The 18,399-nt window shown below is 48.5% G+C and overlaps 1 protein-coding gene across 1 annotated transcript in view; it reads left to right on the top strand.

The window, feature by feature from the left end:
- The window catches only part of WDFY4 (WDFY family member 4), a 275,436-nt gene that overhangs the window by 184,490 nt on the left and 72,547 nt on the right, over window positions 1-18,399 (top strand). The window contains exons 45-48 of the mRNA XM_027771521.1: window positions 1,357-1,505; window positions 8,821-8,941; window positions 11,389-11,474; window positions 14,110-14,172. Of these exons, the coding sequence (XP_027627322.1) occupies window positions 1,357-1,505; window positions 8,821-8,941; window positions 11,389-11,474; window positions 14,110-14,172 (419 nt within the window). The remainder of the gene's footprint in view (window positions 1-1,356; window positions 1,506-8,820; window positions 8,942-11,388; window positions 11,475-14,109; window positions 14,173-18,399) is intronic.

Genomic DNA, 18,399 nt, shown 5'->3' with positions numbered 1-18,399 from the left:
GGGGTTTCGGGGAAGGAGGAGAGGCCAGCTGCCTGCAGCAGACATTACGGGAACCAAGGAACCCCGACTCTTGGCTGGTGCTCACTTACAAAGCATCGCCCAGCCTGACATGTGCTGGGTTGCAGAAACTAACGCGTATCTTGGGACAAAACCCTGGGTGATGCGCTGCTTTCTGGCCTTGGTCCGGCTTTGCTTACACCAGCAGGGGCCGGGGAGGTGGTATCAGGGCCGGCTTCCAGGTCCTACCACTCTGGCCTCCCCTTGCTCCCAAGGCGAGCAGGGAGCTCAGCATCAGGCCTGGCTGTGCCATTCATCATCTGACTGATCTTTGGTGAGATTCTCATCTCCTTGAGGCCTCTCCTATTTTTTTTTCTTCTGAAAACATCACTTCTGCTTTTGTGTAACTGGGATTAATACGGAATTGCCCTGAGAAAATGTTGGCCTTTGCCTTACTCTTGGTCCCTTCAGGTTCTCATCATCATTTGTTCACTCACTTGTTCCTTTGGGGCTCAGTCTTTACTTCATGCAGGAGTCTGGGCATACCAAGGCATGGCCAGGTCAGGCCCCCAGGAAGCCGACTGTGAGCCAGACCGTGTGTGCAGGAAGGTGACTGCAGTGAGGGTCACAGGCGTGGAGGAGTGACCCACTAATGCAGCCTCAGCTGATTGAACGGGAGCTCTCGCTCTCGGGTCAATCTTCAGGGTAGTCCTGGATTGAATCAGAGAGCTAAGCCTTCCTATCCCACAATGACCAGTTTTGGGTACAGACTGCCACTGGGAAGGAGAGGTAACCTGAGCTGGGTGTTCTCTTCAGCTGAGACAATCCCAGAACGTGGCCAGCATCTCCAGCATTGGCAAGTGCATGTTCTGGTCCAAGAGGAAGGATCCAGGATGGAGAACTGACACCAGTTTGCAGGCTGCCCTTGTTCTAGGCTCACCAGGGTTCTAGTCCTGGCTCAGCCACTTATCAGCTGGCCCTGGACAAGCTCCCTGACCTCTGTGACTTTGGGGTGCCTGGTGCCTGGTAAATTTTCCTGACTGTGAATGGTGGCATGCTTCACATGGTTGTGGATTTACTGAAAGTACGATACAGGACTTCGATGCTTAACACAGCAATAAACACTCACCCAGACCTTGGTGGGCTAATCTACCTAAGGTAGATTATATTGCCTCAGGGGAAGGTGCCACATAGGCTGTGAGGAGCACTGCCACTCCGGATAGTGGCACTGTCATTCTGACAAGGCCTACTCTCACCTCCAGGTGGCCAGTGGGTGACTGGCCGCGGCCCTCCTGCCCTCTATGAGAACCAGGGCACACTGTTTATGCACAGTCTCAGTCTGACGCTCTCTCTCTCCAGGTGACACAGAAGTTCTCCCTGGTGATCGTGCAGGGCCACCTCGTCTCGGAAGGGGTCCTGCTCTTTGGCCGTCAGCACTTCTACATCTGTGAGAACTTCACACTGTCACCCACGGGCGATGTCTACTGCACCCTCCACTGCCTGTCCAAGTGAGTCCTCTGTGTCCCCCAGCAGATCCTTCCCTGAGCCCCGCGCCATGCCCCTTCCCCTTCCTCCCGCCTCCCATCTTAGCTACTGGACTTGGGTTTGGGCCTGGGACTGAGACGGGAGTAAGACAGAAGACCCTACAGGCACAGGACATCCACGATTGTGGTCCCAAAACCTGAAACCTGCAATGAGTAACAACGTGGCAGGAAGGACAGAGGATGCAGAGGTGGAAATGAGATGTGGGGATCTTTCTTTAGGTTATTTGAGTAACTGGATTCAGTCGGATCCACTTACTCACGCAACTATTTATTGAGTGCTCATTCTATGATAAAAAAAAAAAAAAGAAAAGAAAAGAAAAGAAAAGAGATATTGGGGAAGTCAGTTGGTGTAGCAGTTACCTCACTGGATTCCCATATGGCTAACCATGGTTCAAGTCCTGGACCCAGTGGCTTGAAAATCATGCCAGGCATGTGTGTGCCTGCCCGAGAGCCTGGCAAGAAAATGGAGGGGACAGAATTGCAGCATGGCCATCTCCCCTTAGGGGTGATTTCTCACTTTTTCTCTCACTGTCTCTGTCTCTCTCTGGCCCTCTTTCTCTTTCTGGTGAGCACATATGCCCTAAAGCATAAATCTCTAAAATAAATAAATCAATCAATAAAAGAGGTAATTGTACCTCCACACTGAGGCACGTGAGGACAACAGCATAAACAGGCTTTTGGGGATGATTTCTTCGCAAAGGACAAAGCCTGTTATGGGAGGACTCTTGGTGTTTTATACTGGGAGAGATGAGCTGGGATGGTTCAGGGAGGGAGGGCTTCCTGAGGAAGTAGCTGAGGACTGGGCCTTCCGGGATGGGTGAGAATGGGATATAAATTTGTAGTCATTTTTACATCAACTAGTACCAGAGGTCTTTGATCAGAAATTCTGAGGTTGTTTGTTTCCAACTGAGTGTATTTGGTCTACCTGGGTACGAGTAAATTACTGATCAATTTTCTTCAATTTATGAAGTTCAGCCATTCAAAGTCAAATTGCCTGTGTTTATACTTTGGACAAAAGTCCAATTGTCAAGTTTTATGTTTTTACTTGATCATTGCTTTTGAAGATTTAGCTAAAACTTTCTTCACACAGAGATAGCTCTTGCCTTTTCTGGTTATTGAACATTCACACAATGACAAGATGTCTTAGCCTGGTGGCTCTCAAGCTAGCTTACATCAAAAGCACCTAAAAGACTTGTTAGGATGTCGACTTCAGGCCCTGCTCCTACTCCAGTTCTAGTTTGGTGGATTTGAGGTAGGGTCTAGGATTTTGACAAGCTCCTGCCTGTTGCTGATTCTACCACTGGTCCAGGACCACACCTCGAGAACCACTGTTTTAGGATATTGACAGAGCAATTAGAGTATGACATGCCATTAACTAAGAAATTTAACTTCTAATTGTCATATCACTTCCAGCCTATGTCAGGGAACAAGAGTCGGAGGAGTGTGGAAGAGTAACTGTTATCCCACCCTCCTTTGATTTAGATTTACTTTAAAATGCTCGGCATTTTTCTCTCTACTAATTTCCATCTTTTATTCATACCAAGTATTCACCAGTTGCTGCATGTCTTCTGTGCTTTTCTAAGCCAAGAGGAGCATAATTAATACTTGGCATACTCATTGCATCTTATCGCTCATGTTTTATTGATATTGATCAATATGGACAATGGGTCTGCAGCCTTGTCTTTCTGAGAGCTGGTGAAAGCTTTCTACTCTACCCATATGCATGGCGTACCGTGTGATGACTTGCATAATCCATCGCTTTCCTCTTTTCCTCTGGTTTAGACTGAGTTAGTGTTAGGTAAGACCTTATTGATTAGGTAAATTGTGTTTATGAGGTGCATCTAATCATGATGGAATTGACTGTACCTGCACTGTTATAGAAGCCCAGTGGTTAGGTTGTGTGTGTTCACTTGATTTGCAATGGCAAGAAAGCCTTTCCATATCTGGAAACGTACTTTGCTAGAATGTAAGTAAGTCATAGTAGAGTGAAAACGAATTGCTGTCCTGGAATGTCTTTTGGGAACTGCACAGGTCATATCTCAAAGCAGTGTTCGCTATTCAGACTGTACTTTCTCCCTGGGGTCTTGTCTACTGCCCTAAGAAACTACTGGCGCTCCTAGAGAGGCAGTACTCAAAGACAAGCTATTAGATCATGTCAGATCAATGGGGATTAAGTTTTATTTTGACCATGAAGACTAAGGAAGATACATAAATATGCCTGTTAAAAATAAAGCTAAGTCAACCCTGAAATGTTTCTCTAAAAGACTGCCATCAAATTGAGTGGAGTTGAGCATTAGACCTTGAGAGAGGCTCTCTGATGTACCATAAAATTATCCCAAATAAAGCTCAAGAACGCTGCAAATTTTCTATCAGTGATTGGACTTGTGTACTTTGGAAGTTTCCTCAGAAACTAAAAACTTTCTGAGAAGGTTACTATGCCTTGTAGTGCTTCCCTTCCTGGCTAAATAGGATGGCTGTATTATCAGGTCATTAGGAAAGTCCTGACACATTTTTGCGTAGAAAAATACATCGTGACTTTCTTGATGATCCAATAGTTTACTAGGACTGTCAAACATTGGGTGGCTTTAAAACCAAACCAAAGCAAAACAAACAAACAAACCAAAAAATCCAGATAGCTTAAATGTACATTTAAAAATAAATAAAACTAAAAATTTTGGGAAAAAATCCAGACAGCTATTTCATAGTCTTAGAGGTTAGAGTCATGACACTGAGGTGTCCACAAGGACATGCTTTCTCTGTTGCTCTAAGGGAGAATGGAGGTTAGAGTCATGACATTGAGGTGTCCACAGGGACATGCTTTCTCTGGTTGCTCTAAGGGAGAATACCTTCTTGCGTCTTCTAACTCCTGGGTTACGAGCCATCACTTGCACTCCCTGGCTTGTGTATCACTCTAGCTATGTGGTTGTCTTTTTCCTGTGTTCTTCCCAGCATGTTCCCCTCGTGTGCCTCTCTGTGTTCAAATCCTCCCCCCCTTCTATATTACAAGGGCACCAGTCATACTGGATTATGGCCCACCTTAATCTTCTTGTGCCTTGATTAGCTCTGTAAGTACCCTATTTCCAAATAAAGTCACATTCTGAGATACTAGAGTTTAGTACTTCATCTTGTCTCTTTTGTGGGACATGGTTCTACCCAAACAACATGCTCACAGGGTGTAGCATTTGATCCATTTTGTGGGAACACAAACCATCCAGCTGGCTCTTTGTATAGGCGCTTTTAATCAGATACTTCCTCCACCACAGTTGGCAGTCTTAAGGCATCATTTCTCTGTTTAATCCAATTCAACCAACGTTTATTGAAATATGTCTTGTGCTAGGCACTACAATGAACTTCATAGACATAAGAAATGAGTCAGATGTAGGCTGAGTCTGGTAAAGAGTTTATGACTTAGTGAATGATCCCAAGTATAATTCTGACAATAATCATATAACTCCAAATGTGGGGCAAAGCAGAGTATATTTTATTCTAAAATCTACTTTTACTACAAAAAATCTAGTCATCAATATTGTGACTATCATTAATTTTACTATGATTTCCCTACTAAGACTATTAAAAGTTATACAATGACCATTCTGGATAATTTTCATATATTGTGAAAACTGTCATGCAGCAAAGCTGTGAACAATATTCTATCAACTACAGCAACAGTTCCACCTAAAGGAAAACATAGAACAGCTGTCTTTCTACTCCTTCAACTTGGGTGCCTGAACTTTGCTTTATTTTGCTGGATGTGTAAGATGTAGTGTTGAAAATCACAACTGTATGAATAATGCTATATAAGATGGATCAAAATGTGGAATTATATCAACAGACTTAATAATGTGTGTAATATGATTTTTCCACATATTTGAGTCTATCTGAGGATTCCTGCTCAATGTCTATAAGCAGGAGAAAAATGACTGTCTTTTCTCTTAAAAGCCCCTATTCTTCCTCATGTCACCAATGTTTCAGAGTCCTAAGTTGCAGAATCACTCAGCAACAACTAAACTGAAAGGAGGGAGCTAATGGGAAGCGCTCTGTGTAAGCTAGGGAACCTTTCTCCCTCAAGGGCTGTCTTGGTCAGAGTTCTACAGAGAGACCAATACAGTATACACACACACCCCAACACACATATAAAATGTATATGCACACATATATGGTATATGCACACACACATACCCAACACACATATAAAATGTATATGCACACATTTATGATATATGTACACACACACACCAACACACATATAAAATGTATATGTACACATATATGCTATATGCACACACGTATAAAATGTATATGTACACATATATGATACACACACACATGTAGATAGATAGATAGATAGGTAGATAGATAGATAGAGATAGAAATAAAGGGATTTATTATAATAGGAATGATCTCATATGACCACAAGGTGGAAAAGTCCCACAATAGGCTGAATGCAAGCCAGAGAATCAGCTGAAAGACTCTAACTCAGGGAAACTGGTATAATTCCATTCTGAGACCTGAAATGGGTCCTTGAACAGCTTCTGGTATAAATCCAGAGTCCAAAGGTTAAAGGATTTCAAATCTGGCTAGCTGGAAAGTTGCAGGGACCAAGAGCCATAAAAACAAATACAACCAAACACTGAGTCGCGTAGCAGGGATGGAGCAGACAGATGTGCAGGCATGAAACACAGAGCACACTCAGGAAGATAGGGTAGACACAGAGAGAGGAAGAAAGGATGCCCGCGTCCTCTGTCCTTCCTGCATGCCCAGCTGACGATGTGGTACCCACCCACATTTTAGGTGAGCATTCTCCTTTCAGCCCACTGACTCATATGTCAATCTTGTCTGGTGATGCACTTATAAACACCCAGGAACAATGCTTCACCAGCCCTCCAGGCACCCTTCAATCCAGTCAAGTTGATATACACAATTATCACAGAGGAGAAAAGATATTATTGAGAGATCTTGGGTTTTAGGGTCAGGGGATCTGGATTTAAGTCCAAGTTCTGCCTCTTGTAACTGTATTTCCTTGGAAAAGTCTCATCTCTCTAGAATGAAGCTTCCTCACTTAAGTTAAGGAAGTAATAAAAAAAAATGCTCAGTAAAGATTCATGATGAGGATCAAATTAAACAATGGACAGAGCAGTTCTTGGGCTGTAGAGCATGACAGTCATTCAGCAAACATACCCATAGCACAGAGAAAGGTGCAGAGGTCAGAGATCCATGGACAAAAGCCTATGTCTGCCCAGTCCACAGGGCAGAGAAATCAACCACATGTGCAGATAAGGTGTGTAAGATATTTGCTGGTTCCAGTGAACATGTGGGAGCACGGAGGAGTAGTTATTATCATCCCCACCAGTACTTTGACCTACAGTTCTGTTTGACTTAAGCCAAGGGTGGGAAGTAGAATTCCACAATGGCCCCACTGAGAGTCAGAGAAGTTTAGGGGAAGCTCAGCCTTGACTCAGACCAAGGCATTAATAATAGATACAGGGCCAGCAGGAGGTTTTGAATTAAAACATCTGGCAGAAGCATCCAGAACCAAAGTCACATTTGTATTTGATCAACCCTACAGTAAAATAGCTCAGAGCAGAGGGTCTAGGAGGATTGTTCTGAATTAGAAGGGGCAGGAGGGGCTGTAAAGTCTGAGCTCACCTCTTTGAAGTCTAGCTGTGCAGGGGGCTAGACTGTGACATCCCCTGAGTATGCAAGTCCAAGATATCAATACTGCAGATGCTGGACCACCACTGATTGTGGATGGAGAACTCCTTCCTGGCCTGTATGACAGCCTAGTCTCTCGGCTTCTCCAAGACGCAGGTGTGCAAGCCCCATGGCCTACACCTTGGGCTGGAAGTGGGAAGTAGACTGAGAGCTTGGATTTGAAAGAAGTGAAACAATCCCTCACTCATTCTCCATCACCTTGGGGTGGTGCCAGCAGGACCACCTTGGAGCAGGGGCTCTTTCGTCTCTTGGCTCTCTGGGCCTGTGCTTGGCAGGCCGGCTTCCTAAGGGCTATGTCCTCGGGAGGCCCATTGTTTCTCCAGTCCAAAAAGGGCATTTGCTAAGAATTTTGTGGTCATACACAAAATTTAAAATGACTGCATAATCCACATGCTCAGAACTGTAACTCTCCATAACTGAAATCTATGTCGTTTTTCCATATTTGTTTTGATGGTGAAATCTTCCGCTGGTTACTTTGGTTACTTCCAGTGTACAAATCGTTCTCCTTAGGGTAAATTATTTGGGCAGATTCATCATTCTCCCTTCTCCATCCTCTGCTCTTCTTCTAAGGAGGGGTGTCATTCTGACATCTGGGAAGGGCATGTGGCCCGGCCCGGGCTGTGCCCTCTACCACACACCTGGCTCTGGCTCGGGGCACTGCTCAGTGTCAGCTGCCCACCTGCGCTCACCGCTTTCCAGCCATAGGCACTCTCCGCTCTGCACACCTACCTGGGGGCGTAGGATCTGCTGTCACATTCTTCCGTCCTGCCTGCTGCCCAGCTCCAGGCTCCCCACCTGCTTGAGGCCATGCTGGTCTCGGGTGGTTCGGAGGTCTGCCATCTTTCTGCCCTGCATTCTGGGAAGGAGGCCCTTCTGGCCTGACACTTCTCCAGACACAGCGTAGTCTCTCTTTCACTCTCCTTAAAGCCCCCTCCTCCCCTTTTGGACCTGGGAGGAGAAACCCTTTGGGGAATGCCTCCTGAGGTACCCACCAGACCTAGAAAAGCGCTCTCATCCTGGCCTCCTACAGACCACTCCTGTGTTCCTTAGGGCGGGCAGAAAGCAAGTCCCGTGTCACACTCAGGTCCCTAAGCCACACTTTGTGTGGATCCTGACAGTTCCCCATGCTTGTTTCTTGCTCTTCGGAGCCTGGCTTTGGGAGATTTCAGGAGACCGACTTCTTTCCTTCCTCTCACTGAAGTCTGGGCCTTGCAAGCCCTGACTGACCGCCCCTTCGGTGGTCTCCCTGTGTCATCACCCCTGCCTTCTTTACCGCGTCTGACCCCTCCTGGCCTTAATCTGCACTCTGTCTCTGTGGTCACCTGGCTTCCCTTGAACCTTTGAGCTTCCAGTTCTCTCACCCCCTGCTGAGTGTTCTCTACTCCCCAGTGCTAAGAGAAAGGGTCTGATTCGGACTGGTCCTTGCCACGTCTCAGGCCACACCTGACGAGGTGCCTGTCTAGCTATAGGCTGGTGGGCAGTGAGCACAGGAGCTCAGATGGGGCCCCGGAGGGCGGGCGCCCTCAGGCAGATGTCTAACGTGCACCCCATCTCTTGTCCTTCACAGCATCAGCGAGCCGTTCATCTTCAACATGTGCAGCAAAGATAGGTCCTCCGACCACTATTCGTGCCAGCGCCACGGGTATGGCGACCTCAGGGAGCTCCGACAGGCCCGCTTTCTCCTACAGGTATGCTCTGAGGAGCCAAAGGGGGCAAGAAGGAGGCCACCTCCCCTTGGGACAGGTAGTTCAGGCACGACCAAGGGATACACCACTGTGACCGCTGTGTGCCTGTGCACAGCCCAGTGCCTGTAGGAGAAGCCCGTGAGCCCCCAGGCTCCACTCTGTCTTCAGTTTATGCCACTGTCTACTGGCCTTCCTGTTCCATGGGGTCATTGGGGACCCAGTTCTTTGCCCTGTTTTGCCCTTGCCACACCCTAGAGCCTCCTTGAAGTTTAGGGGTACAGAGCAGGACCTCATGGGGTGGTGAGGGCTGAGACTCAAGCGCCCTCTGCCCTGCTCCCACCTCCCGACTTGGACACCCTCCACTCTCCACACTTCCTCCCCAGCTCTCCAGGGCTCACCTCTCCAAGCTCCCTCTCATTTCCCACCCCACGGTCAGGGTCCTTCTGACTGCCCCTCCACCCAGGGCTTCCCAGAGCCTTGCTGCTGCCTTACCATGCACAGAGGGAGCTGGTCAGCACCTCCCGCTTCTCACACATCCTCCCATTTAGCAGCACCACCTCTGTGGCAGAGGAAGGGGAAGGACCTGGGACCTGTGGCTTCAGTGGCATTGCCTCTGTCAGCAGAGCCTCAGCCCCAGCACCGCTGCCTCCTAACTCACACGCACTATCCCCCCCTGCCCCCAAACCCCCTACTGGCAGAAAAGGAAGGGTAGGGAGGGGGACCATGTGGGGAAGCTGGAAGGCCAGATCCCACTTCTCTGCAGGTGCTGGGTCAGTTCCAAAGACCAGCAAGGGGCAGTGCTGGCCCTGAGGCACTTAATCGGGGTGCCTTTCATTTGTCAATTAATCTGGGGTGTGTGGAGCTTTAATTTATCACATGAGCCTCCTGCAGGAGGCCTCCTAATTATTCTCTGAAACTAAAGTTCAGAGAGGCCTTTCAGGGAGTGAATTCCTGAGAGAAGCCACTGCCGGAAGAGGAGGAGGTGTGGCCAGCTCTGGGCCCCAGGCTTCTGGGGCGCCTCTCCCTACATTGCCCCTGCTCTTGTCTGCAAGGCTTTGCCTCTCATTCTGCACTCCTAGTGTGCTCCTTTGCAAGGAGAGTGAGCTATACAGGACACACAGAAGAAGCAGGTCCCCTCCCCATCCAGTGGCCATTCTGGGCAGTGGGGCTGAGCCTGGGCTTCTTCCCAGCAGTGGCTTGGCTCTGCCACTTCGGCTCATCTGGGCACCTCTCTGGGAGGTACGCCTTGTCTTTTCCACCATCACAGAAAGAGCTTAGCTTGTGTGGGGGAGCCTAGTAGGGACTCCAGATGTGTATCGTTTATGTCTACCTCACAGGTTACATGTGGTAACAAGTAGGTATCCCCCAGTTTCTTTTCCCCAGCGAGTGGCGATGGCTTCCAGATGGCTGGTGCCCCTGGCAGCAGTGGAAGTCAGAGTGGGAGGGTGTGTGCATGGCCAAGGGGCAGGGGTGACCTGGTACAGCGGCACCACTTGTCCAGCCCTGGATCCTTCCAGGAGGAGGTCAGAGCCCGGCACTCGGGAGCAGGGCAAGCACTGATTCCACACTTGCTTTCTGTTTTGTATTTTATTTACATTTTTATTTAAAAAAAACCTTCTAGCAGAGAAGGGGAGTTTTGCATATAACTTCCCTCTGCTGAGGAGCCTTAGGGAACTGGGCTCCGTGAGCTCATGTCCAGCCCGGCAGGAGCAGGCAGGACCCTGCTACAGATGCAGCTCCTCAGCTCGAGCCTGACTCCTGCCCTATCCCCCCAACCCCTCCCTGTCCAGGGTCCAGGCCTCACCCCTCCCTAAAGCTTGTCCCATACGTGGATGCACCGTATTCCCTGTTCCATGTCTGCTATTCATGTGGCTTGGAAGAGGAGAGAGGGAAAGGGGGCAGAAAGGAAAAGGAAAGAACATCACATAGATTTTATTTAGGCAAATATCCCGAAATGACATTGCAATATCAGCATGGCCATATCAAAATGGCTCAGGAAGATGGACTCGGCAAGGCACCCTGGCCTCTCAGTCTGCAAATCATCATACGGTGCAGGTGCGAGGGCTGCACCTGCCCAGCTGCCCCCGCTAGTGCTTCTGGTTTGGCAACTGCTTAGCTCAGGACCAGACCCACGACCCGGAAGTGAATGCGGCTGAAAGGGTCCTCGCTATTTTCTTCCTGGTTCGCTCATCCTGGGGCTGAGTCTTCTGCTTCCTGCTTCAGCGAGGGAACTGGGAGCTGTGTTGGGTCCCCAGCCCTCCCCCGTCCTGCAGGCCTCCCTCATCTGTCACCAAAGTCTTCTCCCTCCGGGGAGGTCAGAAGGACTAAGCAAGCGTGGTATCTGCCTTAGAGACACAAATGGCCCACCGCCAGCAGCTCTGCTGTCCAGGGGTGCTGGGGTCACTCTGGGGATCACCAGGAACTAACTGTAAAGGGGGTTCTCTTTATAGGACATCGCCCTGGAGCTCTTTTTCCAAAATGGATATTCCAAGTTTCTTGTTTTCTGCAACGGCGAGCGGAGTAAGGCGTTCAAAAGGTAAAGGTTTGAAAATGCCCCTGCTGAAAAGCCTGATCCTGAGGGGCAGGGACCGTGCCCCTCTGTTTCCAGGAAAAGTTCTCACAGCCCACAGAGAGCAGGGCTTAGGCTGGGCACCAGGGAGGACTTCCTCACCCGCAGTGTGCCGAATCCTACAGTAAGGTGTGGGCAGAGAGTGCCTCCCGCAGGCCTGGGAAACGGCTTCGTGCTTGCGGACTGAAGTAGCTGAGCATAGTGGTGACGGGTAGGGAGAGGGAGAATTGTGCAGATGCAACGCATTTCAGAAACCAACTGTTTTATGGCTGTCCAAAACTTGTCTGGTTTTATTTTCTAATTTTCCGAGTCATTTTTTTTTGGCTTACTCTTTCTGATCCCAGTTGCCAAGTTTGGTTGTTCCAGTTTTGTATTTTGTTGGAAAGAATTTCAAATAACCAACTTCCCTCTTGGACACTGAACATTTTTTCTTTAAGAAAGAAGCATGCTGTTTTAGTTTAACTTCTCTTTCTGCAAACAGATCCATCAATCTGAGAACTGTAAGCCAGTGTCTAAATTCCTAATACTATGGGTTATTTGTTATGATTATTGAAGTTAAGGAGATGGATCTGTAGTGACTCTCCGACCAGTGCTCACCAGGGGGAGCCTCGTGCTCTGCTCTGCTTTGGGTTGGAAAGCACAGGTGAGATTTGCTACCCATGGTCTGGAGTCCCTGCTTTGTGCTTGGGGTTCCAGCTTGGCCTTCCTGGTGCCGTGGCCAGTAACCGGCATCAGGCTAGCTGTGTGTCCAAGGGGCTGGGACACAATGGACTTCTGGTTTGGCAACTGCTTAGCTCAGGACCAGACCCACGACCCGGAAGTGAATGCGGCTGAAAGGGTCCTCGCTATTTTCTTCCTGGTTCGCTCATCCTGGGGCTGAGTCTTCTGCTTCCTGCTTCAGCGAGGGAACTGGGAGCTGTGTTGGGTCCCCAGCCCTCCCCCGTCCTGCAGGCCTCCCTCATCTGTCACCAAAGTCTTCTCCCTCCGGGGAGGTCAGAAGGACTAAGCAAGCGTGGTATCTGCCTTAGAGACACAAATGGCCCACCGCCAGCAGCTCTGCTGTCCAGGGGTGCTGGGGTCACTCTGGGGATCACCAGGAACTAACTGTAAAGGGGGTTCTCTTTATAGGACATCGCCCTGGAGCTCTTTTTCCAAAATGGATATTCCAAGTTTCTTGTTTTCTGCAACGGCGAGCGGAGTAAGGCGTTCAAAAGGTAAAGGTTTGAAAATGCCCCTGCTGAAAAGCCTGATCCTGAGGGGCAGGGACCGTGCCCCTCTGTTTCCAGGAAAAGTTCTCACAGCCCACAGAGAGCAGGGCTTAGGCTGGGCACCAGGGAGGACTTCCTCACCCGCAGTGTGCCGAATCCTACAGTAAGGTGTGGGCAGAGAGTGCCTCCCGCAGGCCTGGGAAACGGCTTCGTGCTTGCGGACTGAAGTAGCTGAGCATAGTGGTGACGGGTAGGGAGAGGGAGAATTGTGCAGATGCAACGCATTTCAGAAACCAACTGTTTTATGGCTGTCCAAAACTTGTCTGGTTTTATTTTCTAATTTTCCGAGTCATTTTTTTTTGGCTTACTCTTTCTGATCCCAGTTGCCAAGTTTGGTTGTTCCAGTTTTGTATTTTGTTGGAAAGAATTTCAAATAACCAACTTCCCTCTTGGACACTGAATATTTTTTCTTTAAGAAAGAAGCATGCTGTTTTAGTTTAACTTCTCTTTCTGCAAACAGATCCATCAATCTGAGAACTGTAAGCCAGTGTCTAAATTCCTAATACTATGGGTTATTTGTTATGATTATTGAAGTTAAGGAGATGGATCTGTAGTGACTCTCCGACCAGTGCTCACCAGGGGGAGCCTCGTGCTCTGCTCTGCTTTGGGTTGGAAAGCACAGGTGAGATTTGCTACCCATGGTCTGGAGTCCCTGCTTTGTGCTTGGGGTTCCAGCTTGGCCTTCCTGGTGCCGTGGCCAGTAACCGGCATCAGGCTAGCTGTGTGTCCAAGGGGCTGGGACAGCATGGAGGAAAAACAGCCGCCGCAGAGGGGCTGTGTGTACCAGCTCTGGGAGGGCCTCGTCTGACTCAGTGAGCTTCCCAGTGAGGTTCTCCTGGGGGCTGCTGATAGTGGCCTCCTAAACTTGTCTTCAAGGCCCACTTTAGACCAGACTGAATACAGAACATGTAATCCTGAACTTGGAGTACTTCCCCCACCCCCCACGAAATCTGTGTTTTAAACAACGTTTTTCAATTAATCTAGAAGTCTTCTACATCCACAGTGCAGGCCTAATATAAACTCCAGCTATCCCCTACCCTGCTGAAATTAAAGCGCCTTACATTAAAATGTGTCTCCAGAGCCACACACTGGAACTTAAGCTAGTGGTTGTTGAAACTGACAGTAGATATGTCCAGTGCTGGCCCAGAGGAGGAACCTAGAAGACACACATCAGCCCAGTAACTACTGTTTTATTTTTACCATTGTTACTGTTCAGGCTAGAGTACGTCACGCCAGAGGGTGCCTTGGGGTTCCACCCAGGCCTGAGGTGGTGGGATGTGTAATGGAGGGAGAAATGGATTCACTGACAGAAGTGTTCCTCTGTTTTTGTTTAGCTTCTGTTCTTTCCAACCCAGCTTGAAGGGGCGAGGCACCGCAGAGGACCCCCTCAGTCTAAGGTAGGGCGGGGCCGGCTGTGCTTTCTGTGCACAGTGCTACCCACGCTATGTTTCCTCATCCCTCAGGTCCTGCTCTAGAGAGGTCACACAAAGAGCCCAACAGTCTGTTCCCCTTTATTTTTCTCTTTCTTGCCTCAAAGATCCATCATCCTATCCTTGAAGTCCCTCCTCTATGAACAGAGTTGAAGTCCCATGTTCTCTGTGGATTTTTTAGACCTGAATGGCAGGAAGTGGCCCTTTGCTGGTGACAGTGGGCAGATTACTCATAGAAGTGTCCACACAGCCCCAGCCTCTGGGATCGGGCTCCAAGGTGGGGTGTGAACGATCCCAGGTCTGTCCTTCCCATAATGAGAGTTTCTGAATGAGCAGAAGGTCAGTCAACACATGTTTGTATGTAGACCAGATGCTAACATGCAAATCTCTGTCTGGAGTGTCTTCCTTGGTGAATGAAATGCTGACAGCCCCTACCCAGGGCCCCCTCTACAGGCACCAACAAGCATTTTCATTTCAGTTAGGAATAGCGGTAGGAAGGTGAGGGTGGTCGCTGATGTTCTCTAGATGAGCGTGGGGACAGGGCAGGAAGGGTGTTTACGATGATCTTCAAACTATCTATAAAGAGTACGGAATGAGTCTCGCCGATTTATTAAAAATTCTTTACGATGGCTTGTGGTATGTGATGGTTGCTGCTTGACAGAGAAGCAAGAAAAGTAGTCGGAGCTCCTCCTGACTGTACTGAGTTGACAGTCTCATGAGGAGGACAAACATAAAACAATTCAAATGAGTGAGTTATAAAGTGTATCAGATAATGATAGGAATAAAAAAAATCAGATTGAAATCTTATTTGGAGTAGAAATGGGAGTCCTGGTCAAGAAGAGAGTATTTGAATTAAGACTTGAATAAGGTTGGAAAACAAGTTACTTCAGGCCAAGGGTAGAATGAGGAAGGTTCTAGACCCCAGTGGAGCGGAGCTGGGTGGTGGAGTGCAAGGAGCTGATGGGAGTGGAGGTAAGAGAGGGGACACGTCAATCTGGGTAAGCCATGGGGCACATGGTGTTGGTGCTGGCCTTTATTCTGAATGAATGGGAAACACTGGAGGGTTTTGAGCTAAGGAATGATAGGGTCTGATTTCTATTTGAAAAAAAACGCTCAGGCTACTGTCCTGAGAATAGACCTCAGGTCAAAGGCAGAAGATGAGGCTGGTTTGGAGGCTGTTAGGAAAATCCAGGTGGGAGATCAGGAAGGCATGGATCAGGGAGACGGCAGCAAAGACAGTGTGAAGTGGGTAGATTATGAACATGGTTCAAACCTACATCTGATGGGAAGTGACAACAAATCAAGTATGTGCTACATATGTGTGACAGAGAGTTTAAGGGTAAAACCAAGAATTTGGACTTGGACAACTGGGCATGAAATGGGGACAACCTCGGGAAGGGCTGCCGTGGGACGAGGAGATATCAGGAGCTCAGTTGTGGCTGTGTGAGTTCCACGGTGCTCCTCACACAGCCACGTGGAGGCATTGTGGAGGCTATTGGACACATGAGTTTGGAGCTCATAGGGGAAGTCCAATGAGAGGTAAGTTTGGAAGAGTGATTAAAGACATAAGAGTGGAGAAGACCGTCAGGAGAATGCATGCAGTGGTCTGATGACAGTGTCCCGAGCACACCAACCTTAGAAGGTAAGGACTTGGGGAGGAACCAGCAAAAGAGATAGAGGAGGACTAGCCAAGAAGGTGACAGAAAATTCAGGTGTGAATAATGTCCTGGAAGCCAGGTAGAAGGTTTCAAGGTGGGAGTGGCCAAATGTTGTTGCTAGGTCAAGTTGATAAGAGCTGAAAAATTGCCATGAACTTTTCAACATGGGAGTCATCGATGACTTTCTATAAACCAACAGAGGTGGCTGCCAGCAGAGGCTCCCTGATGCACCAGATGTTACCCTTTAGTGAGAGACTGGGGAAGTTCAAGGCATGAAGGTCACTGTAGGTGGGATGGCTGTCCTCATAGTCCACTAGTTCAGCAATGGTCCTGCCCTGTGGGTGCACGTCACCCAACATCAGCGCTGGCCACCTCATATTGGTTATGTTTCATGTGAGCCTGATTGTCCGTGCCTGGATTTCGCAACATTATTTCAGTGCAAATGGTAGAAGCCCACTTCAAACAATCGAAGACGGTCTGCTCCAGTTATGGCTGGATCTTTAGGCTTAAGTTAGACTTCAGGAAGCTGTGGCTCTCTATGTCCTAGCAAGGATTTCCCTGGGACTATCTCCATGCTCGGCAGACTTTCCCTGCACAATGGCACCAATGCCCCCGTCAGGCTAACAGTAATATGTAGGAATTCTGCCATGCATTTTTTATCTTGATTATTTTAGTGAAAGTCCACAAACTCATTTTCATTTTTCCAAGTTAGGTTATATGCCAACCCTAAAACCAACAAACGTTTTCATCGGCCAGATCAAGATGGTATGAGCATCCAGCTTCTGGGGGTGACATCAGTCCCACCCAGTGACACAGACCACACTGAAGGGGAGTATGTTTCCTTAAGAAAAAATAAGACAGGTGAATACTGAGGCATTGACAAATGCAGGTGGCCGCCCACTTCTCCACGCAGAGGGCACTGCCGGCCACCTAAGCAGCCACTGCCGCATGTCCTCTCTCTCCTTGGAGCAATGCTGCATCAGCTGTGACACAAACCCCTTCCCTCAACCAGCTCACCCTGTCATAAAAGGTAATGGGTGGGATCACTGGAAATAATGTAGTTGTCCCTATAGCTGTGAGTGGCCCTCTGTCCATTCCTACTCTATTATCCTCAAGAGTCTCAGGGGAGATTTGTCCTGTTGTCACGTACCTTCATCCACACTGGTAAATTCCAATGCAGAGAAAAGCTGCACTCAGGTTATAGCCACTGAGTTGAGGGTCCCACAGAAATGATCAACAGATGGTAAGAGGGTGATTCTCTGCACATGAGTCAGGTGTCTGGATGTTGGTCCTCACCCACTTATAGGCTGATGGTGACCCTCAACAACAACCTGAGTACCACTCTGCAAGTGTGGACAGGTAGACACTGTACTGATTTTGCTTACAGTGTGATTAACTTGGCACTATGGCCCTCTGAGTCCACTGAATCATGCTTGGCATCTTCCTGGCTCCCGTGGCATGATTCTGCCATGCCTGGTACCTTCCCAACACAGCCTCAATTGTGGAGATCCTAGAGCAATCTTCTGAGGTCAGATGGGAACAGTGCATGATGCTCTAGAGAAATGCTTATCTCAGCTCATCAGAGAGCCTCACAACACGAGGACACCCAGTGGCATGCTGGTCCTAGATTCTGAGGCCACCCAAGCAGTCAGGGCATGTGGTGAGACTGTGCTAGAGAGCCAGCCACAAGCTTTCAGGTCAGGTAGGCTCAGGCCATGGTAGGTGCCCAGGAAGTGTGATTGCCTTGCTTCGTTTTAGAATCTGCTGCTATGTACTGGGGACATGTGAATGGGACAGTCGATTAAGGACATGCAGCTGTCCATGCTCTCAGCCTTTCCACCTTCCCATTCCTCCTTCAGCAGCCGTGGTGTGGCTTCAGGGACTCCATGGGGGAAGGCACTGATGGCCCCTGGTGTCAGGAGGGCTTGGCTAGCCATTGTCACGTGTTTAGAATGAACTCGACCATTTTCCATTTGTATGACCAGGGACAATAGATTGAGTCTTGAAAACTTGGCTCATTGGATGCACTAGTGAGCGTGGACCTTTCGTCTCTAGAGGATGTGGGTGGAGTTCTAAGGGTTTCCAACTAACTGATGATGTTTCTCTCTACTATGGGTTTTCTTATCTTTAACCCACAGCCCCAGACTTATCTGGCTCCTTTGGTGTAATTCCCCACCTCTGGAAACTGGTACTTTCAGTACCAGACTTTTGTCTAGAATTCCATTGACAATAGTCACCTCCATACTCACATACAGTTCTCTGAGCTTGGGTCCCAGGTGGAAAATGCTCTCAAATCCTAAATAAATCTTGGATTTACAACCCATCTGTGTCACCCTACCCTATAGTACAGAGCTATACCCTCTTGAAGGCAGAGGGGAGCATGATCAGGCTTCTGCAGTGTGCAAGGCTTATCAGCCTGCAGGACCTTCCAACAGGAAGCCAGCTAAAGCCTTTGGACAAGTCCCCTTCATGACACTTGAAACAGAATCTGTTAAGATGTGAGGGGGATCAATCAGACAAGGAGAAACAGTAACAG

The sequence above is a fragment of the Tupaia chinensis genome, unplaced genomic scaffold, assembly GCF_000334495.1.
Source record: "Tupaia chinensis unplaced genomic scaffold, TupChi_1.0 Scaffold000221_1, whole genome shotgun sequence".
Lineage (NCBI taxonomy): Eukaryota > Metazoa > Chordata > Mammalia > Scandentia > Tupaiidae > Tupaia > Tupaia belangeri.
This window is presented reverse-complemented; position numbering and strand designations above follow the sequence as displayed.